General features: G+C 37.6%; 1 protein-coding gene across 2 annotated transcripts in view; it reads right to left on the bottom strand.

The window, feature by feature from the left end:
• Positions 1 to 17,466, bottom strand: part of SEPTIN14 (septin 14) — a 90,622-nt gene extending 73,156 nt beyond the window's left edge. For both annotated transcript variants that reach the window (XM_078439774.2, XM_078439775.2), the window contains exons 1-4: positions 17,365 to 17,466; positions 16,660 to 16,728; positions 5,479 to 5,599; positions 4,458 to 4,653 (exon numbers count right to left, since the gene is read on the bottom strand). In XM_078439774.2, the coding sequence (XP_078295900.1) occupies positions 4,458 to 4,653; positions 5,479 to 5,599; positions 16,660 to 16,713 (371 nt within the window). In that variant the 5' untranslated portion in view covers positions 16,714 to 16,728; positions 17,365 to 17,466. The remainder of the gene's footprint in view (positions 1 to 4,457; positions 4,654 to 5,478; positions 5,600 to 16,659; positions 16,729 to 17,364) is intronic.
• Between the last annotated feature and the right edge of the window lie 2,568 nt (positions 17,467 to 20,034).

The raw sequence follows: 20,034 nt of genomic DNA, 5'->3' as shown, positions 1-20,034 counted from the left end.
TAAAAATAGAACTAGCCTAAGATCCAGCATTTGCACTACTGGGTATTTAAGCAAAGAATACAAAAACACTAATTCAAGGAGCTATATGTACCCCTATAATTATAGCAGCATTGTTTACAATAGCCAAGATATGGAAGTAGCCCAAATGTCCATAGACTGATGGATAAAGAAGAGGCATATATATTTTATATATATTATTCATATACGCACTCATATATTTTTATGCTGAATAAAAAATATATATGTAATTCCATATAATGTATGGAATATATTATATATTTATTATATATTATATATGGAATATTATATATGATATGTGGAATATTATGTATTATATATGGAATATTATATATGGAATATTATTCAGCATAAAAATAATGAAATCTTGCCATTTTCGATAAGATAGAGGGAGCTAGGGAGTATAATGCTAAGTGAAATAAGACAGAGAAAGACAAATACCATATGATTTCACTCATATGTAGAATTTAAGAAACAAAACAAACAAAGGGAAAAAAAACTGGGTGTTGTTTGGAAGTGTGGAATCATAATATTGTACACCTCAAACTAATATAATACTGTATGTTAACTAACTAGAATTAAAATAAAAACTTAAAAACCCAACATCTACAAATTAAATTTCCTGTCTTTTGTGGACACAGCTCATAGCACCCCAAAACAATTACAAAGTAACATCAGAGATCTCTGATCATAACAATATATAATCATGAAAAATTTTTAAATATTGCAAAGTTACCAAATGTGACACAGGACACAAAGTCATCAAATGCTCTTGGAAAAGCCAGGCTGATAGACTTGTTTTACACAGAGCTGCAATAAACTTTCAATTTGTAAAAAAAATACATAAAAAGAAACATATCTGACAAGCACAATAAGGTAAATCTAGTAAAATCAGGTATTCTTGTACAAATAAGGAGGTTAAATAAGTAATCAAAAATTTACCAACACAGAAAACTCAGGCTTCAGTATTGAATTCTAATAAACACTTAAAGAAGAATTGACACCAATACTTAAAATCTTCCAAGAGGATTAAAGGGAAAATTTCCAACTCTTTTGAAGGCCAGAATTATTCTGATATAAAAAAAAAATTACAGATAAATATCCCTAATAAACACAGATGCAAAATCTTCAACAAAATACTTAGCAACGTGAATTCAACAGCAAATTAAAAGGATCATACACAATGAGTAGGTGGGATTTATCCTCAGAATGCAAGGATTATTCAATATAAGTAAGTTGATTTATAAACACCACATTGATTGAAAAAGAAAAATTACATAACTATTTCAATAGTTGCAGAACAGATACTTGATGTAATTTAACACCTTTTCATCATTTAAAAAATAGCAAAACTCTTGAAACTATGTAGAAAAGAATTTATGTCAACACAATAAAAGCTATATATGAAAAGCCCATGGCCAACCTCTAAATTGTTAACTTTATGGGCATTGAATTGTTTGTTGTATTCTTATCTTTTTAATATTTGTTTTGCATTTCGTTTAAAGCGCTTTTCAGCTCCTCGTGACTGTTCCTTAGTCCCTTGATCTCTGTAGCAAGAGATTCTCTGCTGTCCTCTATACTGTTTTCAAGCCCAGCGATTAATTTTATGACTATTATTCTAAATTCACTTTCCGTTATATTATTTAAATCCTTTTTGATCAGTTTATTAGCTGTTGTTATTTCCTGGAGATTCTTCTGAGGGGCATTCTTCCGTTTGGTCATTTTGGATAGTCCCTGGAGTGGTGAGGACCTGCAGGGCACTTCCCCTGTGCTGTGGTGTATAACTGGAGTCGGTGGGCGGAGCCGCAGTCAGACCCGATGTCTGCCCCCAGCCCACCGCTGGGGCCACAGTCAGACTGGTGTGTGCCTTCTCTCCCCCTCTCCTAGGGGCGGGATTCACCGTGGGGTGGCGTGGCCCGTCTGGGCTACTTGCACACTGCCAGGCTTGTGGTGCTGGGGATCTGGCGTATTAGCCGGGGTGGGTAGGCAAGGTGCACGGGGGCAGGAGGGGCAGGCTTAGCTCGCTTCTCCTTAGGTGATCCACGTCAGGAGGGGCCTTGTGGCAGCAGGAGGGAGTCAGACCCGCTGCCGGAGGGGTGGCTCCGCAGAAGCACAGCGTTGGGTGTTTGTGCGGAGCGAGCAAGTTCCCTGGCAGGGACCGGTTCCCTTTGGGATTTTGGCTGGGGGATGGACGAGGGAGATGGCGCTGGCGAGTGCCTTGGTTCCCCACCAAACTGAGCTCTGTCGTCCGGGGGCTCAGCAGCTCTCCCTCCCTTTGTCCCCCAGGCTTCCCGCTTTCTGAGCAGAGCTGTTAACTTATGACCTCCCAGACGCTAAGTCGCGCTTGCTGTCGGAACACAGTCCGTCCGGCCCCTCCGCTTTTGCCAGCCAGACTCGGGGCTCTGCTTGGCCGGCGAGCGGCCCCTCCGCCCCGGCTCCCTCCCGCCAGTCCGTGGAGCGCGCACCGCCTCGCCGCCCTTCCTCCCCTCTTCCGTGGGCCTCTCGTCGGCGCTTGGCTCCGGAGACTCCATTCTGCTAAACCTCTGGCGGTTTTCTGGGTTATTTAGGCAGGTGTAGGTGGAATCTAAGTGATCAGCAGGACGCGCGGTGAGCCCAGCGTCCTCCTACGCTGCCATCTTCCCTCTCTCCCCTAATATTTGTGAAATCAGTAATAATGTCTTCTTTTTTGTTCCTGATGTTGGTGATATTTGGCTTCTCATTTATTTTTCTTGCTCAGTCTAGTTAAAAGTTTTCAATTTATTGATTTTCTGACATTTTTTCTGTTTTCATCAATTTCTGCTGTAGTATGATTTTTCCTTTCTTTTTCTTGCTTTAGGGTAAATTTGTTCTTATTTGACTAGTTTCTTAACATTGAAATTTATAATACTTGAGATTGTCGTTTTTTCTAACATAAGTATCTTATGCTATTAATTTCCCTAGGTGGCTCAGTCGGTTGAGCATCCGACTTTGGCTCAGGCCATGATCTCATGGTTCGTGGGTTCGAGCCCCACATCGGGCTCTGTGCTGACAGCTCAGAGCCTGGAGCCTGCTTCAGTTTCTGTGTCTTCCTCTCTCTGCCCTTCCCCCACTCACTCACTCTCTCTCTCTCTCTCTCTCTCTCAAAAAAAAACATTAAAAAAAATTTTTTAAATTTCCCTCTAAGTAAAACTCCTGCGGCATTCCTATAGCTTTTTTTAAATTGCAGTAAGATCGCTTAATGGATATCTACTCTCATAACAAGTTTTTGAATGTAATATAAAGTACTATTACATATACTGTTAAACCTTCTGTTGTACAGCAGATCTCATCTTGCATGATTAAAACGTTATGTCCATTGAACAAGAACTCTTAATTCCTCCTTCTCCCCAACCATTGGCAAACATTTTATACTCTTCTATGAGTTTGGTGAGGGGTTGTGATCAAGAAAGGGAAATGTCTTGGGGCACCTGGATGGCTCAGTCGGTTGAGTGTCCGACTTCAGCTCAGGTCATGATCTCACGGTCTGTGAGTTTGAGCCCTGCATTGGGCTCTGTGCTGACAGCTCAGAGCCTGGAGCCTGCTTCAGATTCTGTGTGTCCCTCTCTCTCTGCTCCTCCCCCGCTCATGCTGTCTCTCTATCTCTCTCTGTCAAAAATAAATAAACATTAAAAAAATTTTTATAAGAAAGGGAAATGTCTAAGGCCCATGGGAATCAGACCACAATTTGAATGAAAGGTGATTACATAGGATGTTTCAGAATTATCTATTAACCTGTTCATAAATGTTTTATGCGTTTTTATATTATACATAATATAGTTTAAGGAAACTTGTTCTGTATTATTTCAAATGTATTTTAATTATTATAAAAATTCAACATAAGGCCTGAGTTATTGTAAGTTACTAAACTTACAATAGTGGCTATTTTTGGAAAAAGAAAAGGCTCTAAGTACTTACATTTGGCTAAGTGGGTTTTCATTTCATCTGGATCGTTTAAATTTTTACAGAAATAAATTTACCTATAACTTGGGTAAGTGATTTTAAAAATGAGAATATCCAACAAGTAAATATATGGGGAAAATCTATTTGAAAAATTTATAGAAATCAACCTTATATATAGGATATCTATATCGATATTGATATAGATATATAAGGATATACCCTTATATAAAGGATTCAATGGTGAGAATCAGATGGATAGGTCTGCATCCTAATCTATAAAACCAGTAAATTTAATCTTATTGGGAAAAAAAGAGTGTTTGTATAAACAAGATCATCCTGGATTTTCTGGATACATCTTAGTTCAAACAACAAATGTCCTTAAAAGAGACATAAGGAGAGCAGAGAAGGCTATATAAAGGTGGAGGCAGATGGGAGTGATATAGCCAGAGGAAATGTCAGTAAAGAAGGTAAATTCCTTTAAAGAATAAAATCTTTTGTAATTAAAATAAGAAAACACTAACCTGGCTTCTTTGTTTATTTGATCACCGTATCCCACTGTTTTCACAACAGTTAATTTCAATTGAACATTACTTTCCTGAAGTTCATATGTCTGAATTTTAAGTCCAACATTTGAGTAAAAATGTGAGGATTTTTTGTCTTTCAAATTAGTATTGAATAATGTGTCGATGAGTGTTGATTTTCCAATTCCAGTTTCCCCTGTAATAAACATAGATACATTATCTAGGGGCATAAAATGGCTAAGAAGAAGTAACGCTTAACCCAAATACATCAATGACTATAATGTCCTTTAAAGTATACATGTTTAGGGGCTCCTGAATGGCTCAGTTGGTTGAGCGTCCAACATCAGTTCAGGTCATGATCTCACAGCTCATGGGTTCAAACCCCGCATTGGGATCTATGCTGACAGCTCAGAGCCTGTAGCTGCTTCAGATTCTGTCTCCTTCTCTCTCTGCCCCTTCCCCTGCTTATGTGTGTGCACTCTCTCTCTTTCAAAAATAAATAAATATAAAAAATGCATTTAAAAAATCTTGTGAATAAAAATGAGGTATACATGTTTCTCTTGACTCTCTCGGTCATTAATATAATATAGAAAAAATATACATGAAAACATATCAGATTTTGAAGAGCACTGAAACATCCAAAGAAAATAAAAGTCTAGGGGTGCCTGGGTGGCTCAGTCAGTTAAGCGTCCAACTTTTGGTTTCAGCTCAGGTCATGATCTCATGATTCATGGACTCTAGCCCCACATTGCCCTCTGTACTGACAGTGTGGAGCCTGCTTGAGATTCTCTCTCCATCTCTCTCTGTCCCCCCCCCCCCACTCTGTCTCTCTCTCTCTCAAAAACAAATAAAAATTTATTTGTATAAAAAATCTAAGTAATGTGACTAACATGATGGGAACAAATACAGATAGAAGGACATGGTCTTGAATTAGCAGCACCAGTGTTACACTACTTAGGTAAGTTGAAGTAAGCATTTGAGAAAATTAAGTACTAATTCAGATGAGGAATCAGGTACTTACCCACACAGAGAATATTAAAAGAAAATCCTTGTTGAATAGATTGGTTTACCAACTGATGAGGCAAACATTCAAAACCAAAATGACCAAGCGTTGTTAAGCAACGGACACTATCTCCTCTTTGCTTAAAAACACAAAAATAAAACAATTAATTAAAATTAGTAATATCATTTGAAAAAATAATTTTAATAATAGGTTTAAGAAATTAGAATTATCATTTGATTATCATAACTCAGACAAGATTTGAATTAAGTAAATTTGTGAGCAAGTAAGTCTTGTCCAGACACATAGTTTTTGCTTTCAATTTTAAAAATAGTAAATCTGTAGGAGGGAGAGGAAGATGACAGCAGAGTAGGAGGACCCTAGCCTCATCTTGTCTCTTGAACACAAATAGATAACTATAAAATCATCCTAAATACTCCAGAAATCAATCTGAAGACAGAACAAACTCCACAACGAAGGGAGAGAAGAGGCCACATCAAAGAAGGTATGAGGTGCAGAGAAGGGGTATAGGGGAGAAAAAGATTATGGGTGCTTCAGAAAGGAGGGAGCCAGCATCACAGAGAAGGGTGAGAAAGAGAGGAGCACAGAGGGGAACACCCAAGGAGAATATTTTACAAAAGTCATTGGTTTGGAAAACTAGAGGGGCTGAATTTCATGAGTTCTTGCAACCAATGGTGCTTAAAGCCTGGAGTTTTAAAGGTGAGCTGGCTTGTCTGGGAGAGAGCCCCAAGGGCATTTTTCTGCTCTTGGATATAAGGCAGGCAAACAACCCAGGGGCAGATCCCATGGAAACAGCACTCCAAAGAATGCCTGGGCACATAGTGGGGAAAGTATTTGCTCTTCTCTGAGCACATACCAAAGAGGCATCATTCACAGATGCCTCTGTGGGAACATAAGAGCTACCTGGCACCATTTCAGTCCCCTGCCCCTCAGCATAAACAAAGAGCCACCTGCGGAAGCAGTGCAGTGCCCACACTAACTTGCTTGCACAAAGCCCACTCCCTGCACTCTGATGGGACTGCCCTTCTCATTCAAGCTCGCCTCAAGCACAATGGGGTGGACCCCTCCCTTAGAAGGCAAGCACAAACCCCTGTCCACATCATGTCTCCTGACCAGAGAATTTTATGGGCACTTAGTTCTGGTGGAAGTAGTGTCAGGTCTCATTTCATAAGCAGACCAGAACACACCTAATTAAAACTCACAACATTTAGGCCAGGGACCAAACAATGCCCACAGCAGACAAGGAGAACCTCTGCAGATGACTGGCCTGAAGGATAGAGTAGCCAAAACACAATAGCAGAGTGCATGCAGCACACATCCAGACACTTACTGAAATGACAGGCTGGGGATGTTACATGATCTCTTCTTCATAAGGCCATTATTTCAGAATAGAGACATAGCTGGCTTTTCTAACAGAGAGAAGGCAGAGACATAAACAAAATGCAAAGATGGAGTGATTGATCACAAATGAAAGAACAAGATAAGGCCATGGCCAGTGAAACAGATATAAGTAACATGTCTGATGGAAAATTTAAAGCAACCATCATAAGAATACTATCAGGGCTTGAGAAAAGAATGGAAGACATCAGACACCCTTACCACAGATATAAAAGACTTAAAATGAATCAGTCAGAGATAAAGAATACAATGAACGACGTTAGAAACAGTCCTGATGCAATGAACAGTAGGGTGGAAGAAGCAGAGGAATGAATTAGTGACACAGAAGACAAAATAATGGAGAAGATGGCAGCAAAGTAGGAGGACCCTAGGCTTGTCTCATCCCTTGAACACAATTAGATAGCTATCAAATAATCCAGAAATCAACCTGAAGACTGGCAGAACAGGCTCCATAACTAAAGGGAGAGAAAGAAGCCACATCAAAGAATGTAGAAAGTGTGGAGACATGGTTTAATGGAGAAATGGGTGCTGCAGAGAGGAAGCAGCTGTGTTCACAGGAAAAAGCAAGAGAGAGTGAGCACACAAGGGAAAGAACACACAAGGAGAACATTTCCCCTAAAGCCATTGGCAGGAAAAACAAGAGGGGTTGACTTTTTGTGAGTTCTTACAACCAGCAGGGTTTAAAGATGAGTTTTAAAGGTCCACAGGCTTTGCTAGGATTGAGCCCTGAAGGCACTGATTTATTCCTAGAGATAAGGCAGGCAAACAACTGGGGGGTGGGGGGAGGAGATGGTGAGGGGAATGGGGAAGCAAAAGGCATGGGATCAGTACTATGAAGAATGCCTGGGGCACACAGTGGGGGAGATTATTTGCTGCTCATGGAGTGCATCTCTGAGAGTCAGCATTCAGAGTTGACTCTCTGGGGACAAAGGAGCCACTGGTGCTATTTCCCTCTGCAGCCCCTCAGCATATACACAGAGCCACCTGCTGGAAATAGCACAGCACTGACACTGGCTGCCTAACTTGCTTATACCAAGTTTCACCCTCTGTGCTCTGGTGCAACTGCCCTTCTCAGTCAAACTTGTCTCAGTCCCAGTGAAGTTGGCTCCTCCCCAAGAAGACTACCACAAGCCTTTGCTCACACCGTGTCCCTAAATCCTGGAGTTTTTTTTTTTAATTTTTTTAACGTTTATTTATTTTTGAGACAGAGAGAGACAGAGCATGAATGGGGGAGGGTCAGAGAGAAGAAGACACAGAATCTGAAACAGGCTCCAGGCTCTGAGCTGTCAGCACAGACCCCGATGTGGGGCTCGAACTCATGGACCGCGAAATCATGACCTGAGCCAGTCGGCCGCTTAACCGACTGAGCCACCCAGGCACCCCTAGCCTGGGGTTTTAGAAGTCAGCAGGCTTGGCTGGGAGAGATCCCAGAGGGCACTGTGCTGCTCCCGGATAAAAGGTAAGCAATAATCCAGAATCAGAGAGTCTGGACACAGACATCTCAAAAATGCCTGGGTCAAACATGGAGAGGAGATTATTTGCTTTTCTTGGAGTGCTTCCCTGAGAGGCAGCATTCAAGGAGTCACCTCTACAGGAACAAAGGAGACAGCTTATGTCAGTTCTCTCCTTCAACCCTCATATAAACATAGACACACCTGCAGTAAGCAGGCAGTACCAAGACTGGCTGCCTAACCTGCCTGCACCAAATCCCACACCCCTACACTCTGGAACAACTGCCCTTCTCAGTCAAGCTTACCTCAGTACCAGCACAGCAGGCCCCTTCCCCAGAGGAAAGACCAGCATAAACACCTGGCCACACCATGTCTCCTGACCAGGAAGATCTGCAGGGCTTCAGTAGTATCAGGTCTCATTCAACAAACAGACAAGGCCATACCTAGTTAAAACTCCACATTCTGGCCAGGGACCCAACATTGCCCACTGCAGGCAAGGAGAGCCTGCAGACGCATGGTATGAAGAATAGAGCAAATAGCAGTGCATGCAGCACACACCAGAGACACTTCCTAAAGTGACAGGCCCTGGACATTTATGACCTCTTCTTCATAAGCTATTACTCTAGGGAACAGGAAACATACAGGCTTGTAACACACAGAAGAAGGCAGAGACTTAGACAAAATGCCATGACAGAGGAATTCATCCCAAATGAAACAACAAGATAAGGTCACAACCAGAGATCTGAGAAAGGCAGATATAAGTAACATGTCTGATGGAGAATTTAAAGCAAAAATAATAAGTATATTCTCTGGGTTTAAAAAAAGAATAGAAGAAGAGCACCTTGGTGGCTCACTCAACTAATTGTCTGACTCTTGATTTTGGCTCAGGTCATGATCTCATGGTTCATGAGTTCAAGCTCTGCATCAGGCTCTGTGCTGACAGTATGGAGCCTGCTTAGGATTCTCTCTCTCTCTTTCTCCCTCTCTCTCTCTCTGTCTGTCTATTTCAAAAAAAAAAAAAAACCTCAAAAAAATAAAAATAAAATGAATATTTTAAAAGAAAAGAAGAGAGGAGCGCCTGGGTGGCTCAGTCGGTTGAGCATCCGACTTTAGCTCAGGACATGATCTCGCGGTCTGTGGGTTCAAGCCCCACGTTGGGCTCTGTGCTGACAGCGCAGCCTGGAGCCTACTTCAGATTCTGTCTCCCTCTCTCTCTGCCCATTCCCCGCTCATGCTCTGTCTCTCTCTCTGTCAAAAATAAATAAACATTAAAAAAAAATTTTTAAAGAAAAGAAGAGATCAGTGAGACCATTACCACAGATATAAAAGAGTTCAAAAAGAATCAATCAGAGATGAATAGTGCAATAAATGAGATTGGAAACAGGCTTGATGCAATGAATAGCAGAGTGGAAGAAGCAGAGGAATGAATTAGTGATAGAAGACAAAGTAAGAGAAATTAAAGAAGCTAAACAAAATAAGAAAGAATTATGCAACATGAGATAGACTTAAGGAACTCAATGACTGCATCAAAGGTAATAACATTTGTATGACAAGAGTCCCACAAGAAGAAGACAGAGAAAAGGGGGCAAAACATTTATTTGAAGAAATAGTAGTTGAAAACTTCCCTAATTTGAGGAAGGAAACAGACATCCAGATCCAGGAGGCACAGAGAACTCCCATCAAAATCAACAAAAGTGGGGCCTCTGAGTGGCTCAGTCGGTTAAGCATCCAACTTCAGCTCAGGTCATGATCTCACAGTTTGTGAGTTCAAGCCCCGCATTGAGATCTGTACTGACAGCTCAGAGCCTGGAGCCTGTTTGAGATTCTGTGTCTCCATCTCCTTTTGCCCCTCCCCCACTCACACTCTGTCTCTCTTTCTGGCTTTCAAAAATAAACAAACATTTAAAAAATTTTTTAAATCAACAAAAACAAGCCAACAGCAAGATATATTGTAATTACATTTGCAAAGTAGAGTGAAAGAAAACATCTTTAAAGCAGCAAGACTAAAGAAGTCCTTAACTTACAAGGGAAAACCCATAAGGCTAGCTGGAGATTTCTCAATAGAAACTTGACAAACCAAATGGGAGTGGCATGATATATTCAAAGTGCTGAATGGGGAAAAACTGCAGTCAAGAATATTTTCCAGCATGGCTATCATTCAGAATAGAAGGAAAAATAGAGTTTCCCAGACAGACAAAAACCAAAGGAATTACTGACCACTAAACAACCCTGAAAAAAATATTAAAGGGGATTCTTTGAGTGGAAAGACCAAAAGTGGCAAAGAAAGAAGAGACCAAAGGTGGCAAAGACAAGAAAAGATCAGGAAAAATCTCCAGAAACAATGACAAAACAAGTAATGATGTGGCACTGAATATATCTATCAGTAATTACTTTGAATATAAATGGACTTAACACTCCAATCAAAAGCCATAGGGTGTCAGAATGGATTTAAAAAAACAATACCCACTTATATGCTGCCTATGAGACTCATTTTAGACCTGAAGTCACCTGCAGATTGAACGTGAGGGGATTGAGAAATATTGACATGCAATGGACATGAAAAGAAAGGTGGAGTTGTCATACTAATACACGAAAAATGGACTTCAAAAAAAAAAAGTCAGTAGTAAGAGACCAAAAAGGGCACTATGCTATAATAAGGGGGACAATCCAACAAGGTCTAACAATTATAAATACTTATGCACCCAACATGAAACACCAAAATATATTTTAAAAGCTAACAACAAATATAAAAGTACTCATTGATAATAATACCATAATATTAGGGGATTTTAACACCCCATTTATATCAATGGAGAGAGCATCCAAACAGAAAATCAACAAGGAAACAATGGCTTTGAATGACACACTGGACCAGATGGACTTCACAGATATATTCAGAACATGCTAATCTAAAATAACAGAATAAAGATTCTTTTTAGTCTACATGGGAGATTCTCCTGAATAAATCACATACTAGGTCAAAAATCAGGCCTCAAGAAGGACAAAAATATTGAGATCATATCATGCATATTTTCTGACCATAACACTATCAAACTTGAAGTAAAACCATGAGAAAAAGTCTGGAAAGAGCTTGAACACATGGAGGTTAAACAACATGCAACTAAACCATGAATGGTTCGCACAGGAAATAAAAGAATAAGGAAATACATGGAAACAAATGAAAATGAAAACAGAACGGTTTAAAACCTTTTGGATGTGGCAAAGTGATCCTAATAGGGAAGTAGATAGTAATACAGGCCCACCTAAACAAGCCAGAAAAATCTCAAATAAACAATCTAGTCTTACACTTAATGGAGCTCAACAAAGGACAACAAATGAAGCCTGCAGCCAGCAGAAGAAGGGAAATAACAAAAATTAGAGAAGAAATAAATGACATAGAAACTAAAAGACAACAAAAAACCCACAATAGAACAGATCAATGAAACCAGGAGCTGGTTCTTTGAAAAAATTAATAAAATTGATAAACCCCTAGCCAGACTTACAAAATAAAAAAGACCCAGATAAATAAAATCACAAATGAAAGAGGAGAAATAATAGCCAACACCACAGAAATACAATTATTGGACAATATTATGAAAAACTATACGCCAACAAATTGGACAAACTGGAAGAAATGGATAAATTCCTAGAAGTATATAAGCTACCAAAACTGAAACAGGTAAAAGGAAAACTTCGACAGACCAATAACCATAAGAGAAATTATATCAGTAATAAAACATCTCCCAACAAACAAAAGTCTAGGGCCAGATGACATCACAGGTGAATTCTACCAAACAATTAAAGAAGAGTTAATATCTATTCTTCTCAAACTATTCCAAAAAATAGAAGTGGCAGGAAAACCCCAAACTCATTCTCTGAAGCCAGTATTAGCCTGGTACCAAAACCAGATAAAGACTCCACTAAAAAAAGAACTACAGGACAGTATAACTGATGAATATGGGTGCAAAAATTCTCAATAAAATACTAGCAAATCGAATCCAACAGTACATTAAAAAAAATCATTCACCATGATCAAGTGGGATTTATTCCTGGCTACAAGCGTGGTTCAATATTCACAAATCAGTCAACCATATATATCACACTAAGAAAAGAAAGGGTAAGAACCATATAATCTCAATGGATGCAGAAAAAGCATTTGACAAAATACAGCAACCATTCTTGATAAAAACCCTCAGCAAAGTAAGGATAGATGGAACATACCTCAACATCATAAAGGCCATATACAAAAGACTCACAGCTAATATAATCCTCAGTGAGGAAAAACTGAGAGCTTTTCCTCTATGGTCAGGAACAAGACAGGCATGTTCTCTCTCACTATTACTACTTAATATAGTACGGCAATCTTAGCCTCAGCAATCAGGCAACAAAAAGAAATAAAAGACATCCAAATCAGCAAGGAAGAAAGCAAACTTTCACTATATGCAGATGACATAATACTCCATATAGAAAACCCAAAAGATTTGACCAAAAGCGTCTAGAACACATGAATTCAATAAAGTCTCAGGATATAAAATCAACATGCAGAAATATGTTGTATTTCTATACACCAATAAGGAAGCAGCAGAAAGAGAAATTAAGGAATTGGTCCCATTTACAATTTCACCTAAAATAATAAGATATCTAGGAATAAACCTAACCCAAGAGGTGAAAGACCCGTACCCTCAAAGTTATAAAACACTGATGAAGGAAACTGAAGATGACACAAAGAAATAGAAAGACATTCTATGACCTGAATCAAAAGAACAAATATTGTTTAAATGTCCATACTACCCAAAGCAATCTACACACTTATTGCAATCCTTATCAAAATAACAATAGCATTTTTTCATTGAACCAGAAAAAAACTATCCTAAAACCTGTATGGAATGAACAAGGACTAAAAATAACCAAAGCAACCTTGAAACAGAAAAGCAAAGCTGGAGCCATCACAATTCTGGACTTCAAGTTATATTACAAAGCTGTAGTCACCAAAATACTATGATACTGGCACAAAAATATATACATAGATAAATGGAACAGAATAGAAAACCCAGAAATAAGCCCACAACTATGTGGTGAATTAATATTCAACAAAGTAGGAAAGAATATCCAATGGAAAGAAGACTGTCTCTTCAACAAATGGTGTTAGGAAAACTGTTCAGCAACATGCAAAAGAAAGGAACTGGACCACTTCTTTACACCATATACAAAAATAAATTCAAAATGGATTAAAGACTTAAATGTGAGATAGGAAAGACCTAAATGTGAGATAGAGAATAACATACGCAATAACCTCTTTGACATTAGCTATAGCAACTTCTTTCTAGATATGTCTCCTGAGGCAAGAGAAACAAAATCAAGAATAAACTATTGGGACTCAACATATAAAAAACAAATAATCCAGTTAAGAAATGGGTAGAAGACATGAATAGACATTTTTCCAAAGAAGACATCCAGATGGCTAACAGACACATGAAAAGATGCTCAACATTGCTCAACATCAGGGAAATACAAATCAAAACCACAATGAGATACCACCTCACACCTGTCATAATGGCTAAAATTAACTACTCAGGAAACAACAGATGTTGGTAAAGAATGCAGAGAAAGAGGAACCCTCTTGCACTCTTGACAGAAATGCAAATTTGTGCAGACATTTTGGAAAATGGTATGGAGGTTTAAAAATAGAACTACTCAATTATCCAGCAATTGCACTCTTGGGTCTTTACTCAAAGGATACAAAAATACTAATTCAAAAGGATACATGCACCCTGATGTTTATAGCAGAATTATCAACAATCACCAAATTATGGAAAGAGTCCTAATGCCCATTGACTACGAATGTATACAGAAGAATTGGCCATATATATGTATGTATATATATACATATATACATACATATATACATACATGTATATACATATATACATACATATATATATATATATATATATATATATATATATATATATATATAATGGAATATTACTCAGCAATAGCAACAATGAAATCTTTCCATTTGCAATAACATGAATGGAGCAAAAGAGTATTGTGCTAGGTGAAATAAGTCAGTCAAAGACAAACACCATATGATTTCACTCATATGTGGAATTTAAGAAACAAAACAAATGAACATAGTGGGGGAAAGAGAGGCAAATAGAAAAACAGACTCTTAACTATAGAGAACAAATTGATGGTTACCAGAGGGGAGGTGGGAAGGGTGATGTGGTAAATAAGTGATGGGGATTAAGGAAGACACTTATTGTGATGAGCACTGAGTGTTGTATGTAAGTGTTGAATCACTAAATTTTACACCTGAAACTGATATTACACTGTATGTCAACTAACTGGAATTTAAATAAAAACTTGGTGTAAAAAAAGATGTGGCATATATACACAATAGAATATTACTTGGCCATAAAAAAGAATAAGAACCTGCCATTTGCAACAACATGGGTGGACCTAAAGTGTATAACGCTAACTGACATGAGTCACTTAGAGAAAGACATATATATCATATGATTTCACTTATATTTGGAATTTAACAAACAAAAAACATAAAGAAAAAAAGACACACAAAAAAACAGACTCTTAAATACAAAGAAGAAACTGGTGGTTACCAGAAAACAGGAAGGTGGGAGAATGAATGAAATAGATAAAAAGGGACTAAGAGTTCATTAATTATTATGAGCGCTGAGTAATGTATTGAATTAATTATATTGTCTGTCTGAAACTAATATAAAACAATATGTTAATTACACTTCAATAAAAAACAATTAAATGAGTCTACTTAAGCCTTGAATTCCAATACAGGAGAGAGATTTAAAAAAAAAAAAAAAAGATAGACATCCTCACATATTGATGGTTGTAGCATAAATTGACATAATATCTTTATAGAGTGATTTGCTAATTACTATCAAATTTTAAATTGCATATACTTTCTGATCCAATAATTTCATTTCTAACAAAATACATGAAACATATACATGAAAAAGTATGTAGGAGGATACTCAATGCAGCATTATACAGAATTGTGAAGAAGAAAAAGAAGAAAAAATGAGGAGGAGGAAGAAAGAGAAACAGAAAAAAAAAAAAAGCCCAGAAGTTACCTTACCACTACATAGAGGGGCTGGCTATTGAAAAAAAGTACATTTATAATAGCAAAAGTACAGAGCTATTAAAAAGAATAAGGTTGATCTGTGTGCTGATATGAAAACTTGTCCAAAGATTAGTTACTGCTGGTGAAAAACTAGGTTGAGAGGAGTGTTTTCTCTTTCTTATTGTTTGAGCATGATGAGGGAACAAACTAAGTTGCCAATTGTAAAATGGTTAAAAAAAGTTGGAAGGTTACTTGCTAAAGGGTGTGTACGGAGCATTTCTACCTTAGCTTAAAGTGTGACTAATTGGCCTTTGGGATCCCTTCTAATTCTAAAATTTTATTATTTTAATATCATGTAAACAAAGGAATGTTCACCATGATTTAATGCAAAAGAGGGGCCAAAGATATTATGGCATGGACATAAGTCAGTGGTTTCGTTTCTGAGACATGACTTTGACAGTAGTTTAAAAAGCAGTGAAGATGAAAGGTGGATCAAGTGTGATTTTAAGCATGTGACAGATAGAAAAACAAATATTGAATAAGCCATTCTCTTCAGAGGAGTAACAGTGAGAAGGAAAAGAGAAAAAATATGGTAGTTTGGATATGCATGTTTGGAGGAAGAGAAAATACCAAGAAGAGAGCCATTAGGTACTAAGACATAAATGAGCACTATTTAACATAGATCAATGTTCACATATATATTTGACATTCTGCTCAAAAGGAATTCTAAAACTCACTTTTCACTCATTCAGGCATACTACTCTCTTTTTTAGTGTAAATTTGTATGTGAATTATTGTAAGTTGTCCCTAGTACAGAGGCTCATCTTAAAATATAACTTGTTTCAATCTCCCACTGAGCAAAGAAATAAACAGCCACCCAACCACTTCCTAAAATAACTTCACTTAAAAGTTATTTATTATCAGCACATAAATTTCCACAAACACATGCATCAAAATAGTGCTATTCTTCCCACCTAATGGGAGGTTTGTTATTCTTTGGTGTTAAAGAAGAATACTACCAAAAAGGTCTGCAAACTCAAGAACAGGGAACAGTTATTTAAACCAATATTGGTATTTAACTCCAATCAATGTAAAATTTAATTCATGTGCAAGCATAACAAACACGAATCTTTATGACCTATGTCTATATCATTTTACTGAATCAATATTTTGAAATTACCCAATCTTGTTAAAGTACAAAATTGGAAGTTCTATTTGAAAGATATACTCAACTGTATCTTCATCATGGGGTATTTGTGTGGACATACACAATGGTTTTTCTGCCATACCAGGCTGAAAGATCTGAAAATGAAGAAATAAAAATCTGTTAAAAATTACTTTATAAGACTATATTCCTTCAATATAATTTAGATCAAAAGAGAGTCTAATAGAGACATTATCCCGGGTTTTGGCTTTCAGTCCACACTATTGATCTGTTTTAAATTGTAACTGTTTTGCTAGACAGCCTCCTATATAATATGTAATATTCAACTTAAAATGCACAGTGATACATTTAACCATAAACATGCAGAATAATCTAAAGAAAGGGTAAACTCTCTTTTGAAATCAAGAGGACAGAGAGCATTCTTCTTTAAAGCACTGAGTGTAAAATAGGTAATTTTGCTTTAAAAAGTGCTTAAAAGAACCAGGAAAGGCAAAATTACTTAACTTTACAGAGAAGCTTACCAGGGAAGGCTGGGGTGATACAGCTCAAGGAGAGTTGGAAAAGAAGAGCTTATAAAATCTAAACAAGTCCCTTAAACATTGTACTAAATTAATAAAAACTGTCACTTATGAAGCACTTATTATGCACCTAGCATTGTGCTGAGTGCTTATGTGCTTTAGCTCCTTTAGTCATCGTAATAGATAGATATAGACATATTTTGGTTGCCATATGCCAGTTGAGAAAATTCATATTCAGAAAAATGAGTAACTTACTTGCCCAAGATTTCAGCAATGCAGCAGACACAGGTCTGAACTGACTCCAAAGCTGGTGTTCTTCCTACTGTCCACAGTTATGAACCAAATATTCACTGTGCTTGCAACACTGTGGAACAAGGGAGGGGAGGTACAAAAGAGCATGTGCTGATTTCTAAGCAGAACTGTCTGAGAAGGACATGCTATCCTACTTTTGAGTAGAGCACAAAGATATGAGAATATGGGGCATGATTTAAAAGGAAATATTATATACAAATATAGCAAAAAGAAAAGTAAACAGTATCAAATAATGGCTCTCTATCATGGCTTCTTCACTTGAGAATAATAATTCCTGAGAATTATTCCACTTTCGTGTATATGTTGACTTCATTTTTTCCTTAATAGCAAATAGTATCCTCTAAAACAGATAGTGTTCTGTGTTATGGTATTGTTTACTCTGGTCTATATATGCAAGTTCTGTATTAGCAGAACTTTAATGTTGGGTATTGCAGTCATTTCTAGCCTTTAACTGAAATCAACAATAAACATCTAAACCACTAAAAAAAAAAAGAATTGTTTCTTAACTTCCCCTGCCTATTCTGTCTCAGAATTTGAAGTAAGTTACTATAAATTCAAGAGTCTCAAATTTTAGTTATGCAAAGGATAAAGTTCTGGAGATCTACTCTATAGCATGGTGATTATAGTTAATAATACTGTATTGTGTACTTGAAATTTGCTAAAAGAGATCTTAATTGTTCTTATCCCCCACATACACACACACATGCAAACACACACACACAGTGTTAACTATGTGAGGTAAGGGATATGTTAACTAGCTTTATTGGGATAATCATTTCACAATGTATATGTATATCAAAACATCACATTGTACACCTTAAATATATACAATTTTTATTTTTCCGTTACATCTCAATAAAGCTATAAAAAAGAGAAAAGTATTTTCAGAAAAAGAATATCTCTAATTGCTACCTTTTGGCAAACTTGCACAAGATGGTTTGAAAACTAGAGATACAAATTATCTTGTGTTTTAAACCAAACTAACTGCGTCTTTTTTTATGTTTATTTTTGAGAGACAGAGACAGCATGAGCGGGGGAGGGGCAGAGAGAGACGGAGACCCAGAATATGAAGCAGGCTCCAGGCTCTGAGCTGTCAGCACAGGCTTGAACTCACAGCCATGAGATCATGACCTGCAAAGTCGAACGCTTAACTGACTGAGCCACACAGGCGCCTCCAAACTAACTGTGTATTAAATAGTGGTTTACTTATGTCACATAAATCTGGAGCAAATATTCTGAAAGCATGTTCCCTGGGACTCTGGGGATCACTGACCCTCTCACAGGGAACCCATAATATGAGTATAAATATGAATAATATGAAGGTGATTTGCTTTTTCCAATGTGTTGACATTTGCACTGATGGTTCAAAAGCAATGGTGGATAAAACTGTTGCTACTTTAATCAAGGCAGTGTCACCAAATAGTCACTTGTGTTTTAGTCACTTCACACATTCACACAAAAAGAAAAAGAAGGCAAGTACCCATAAACATTTATACTGTAGACAAGTGTGATGGATGTCTTAAAGTAAAACAAGTTATGTGATTATGAGATATAATAACTCCTTTTGTCAAGGCATGTCAAATTCAGTTGCAAAACCAACTAACATCACTAGTTTTTAAGGTTTTGTTATATCTAGGGCAGTTTTTTTTTTAATTTAACAAATATTTATATTTGTTGGATTGCATTGTCCTGCTGCAAGCTGGACCTGGTGAAATGCACTATACATGGAATGGAACATGTACCATTGAAAGAGGGAAGGAAAAAAGAGTTTTAGTCTGGCATATCCTACTGACAGTCTGTCTCTTTATGCCTGACAACTCTGCCTCCACTGGACAACGTGTATGGTATGTACAAACACGTTAAGTTCCTAAAACTGCCAACTTTGCTCTCCTAAATGCTATGTGGGTATGTTATGTTTACCACTGGTAATAGTTATTTGGCCACTGTCTTTTTCCCCTCCATTGGCCTGGAGTATATTATAGCACACATAAATGCCTTACTAACTTTGTCCAGCAAACTTTAAATAATAGTCAACAAAGCCTGTTCTTACTGAACACTGAAATGTCTTTATTAAAAGTGGTCCTCCAAAATAAGATGGTCTTGGGCATTATTACTGCTTTGCAAGAAGGCATCTGTGCCATTATCCAAAAAGAATGCTGTTGTTTCATACCTGGTGACTCTACTAATGTATAATCTTATTAATTGACACAAGAACACAAGTGAACAACCTGAGTGATGTGACTCCCAGTCTAGAAGACTTAATAAATCAATGGTTCATATCATGGGCATTTAGGTGGATAAATTCTCACTGATATGGGAAATCATTGTCTTAATCTGTGTTTTCTCTTACATGAGCCTGTGCTATTGCTGTGTCATCTGCCTCTGATGCACCCAGCTGCCAAAAGAGCCACCTCCATGCTAATGAAACACGTTGCTGACTTCTCAGGGCATATGAGATTGTAATAGTTTGTCATGAAGGATGTATTATTGGGGAGGTCATGGAGAAGATGTGACTGCCAGCTCACATGTGAGATGGAGCCCAGCAACTGAAGACTATTTACCCTCAGTCCCTCTCCTTGGAATATGCATTTCACTTGCCTTCTCTGCTCCCAG

Source organism: Panthera onca, chromosome E3, assembly GCF_046562875.1.
Source record: "Panthera onca isolate mPanOnc1 chromosome E3, mPanOnc1 haplotype 2, whole genome shotgun sequence".
NCBI lineage: Eukaryota > Metazoa > Chordata > Mammalia > Carnivora > Felidae > Panthera > Panthera onca.
Note: the sequence above shows the minus strand (reverse complement) of the source record. Positions and strands in the feature narration are given on the sequence as shown.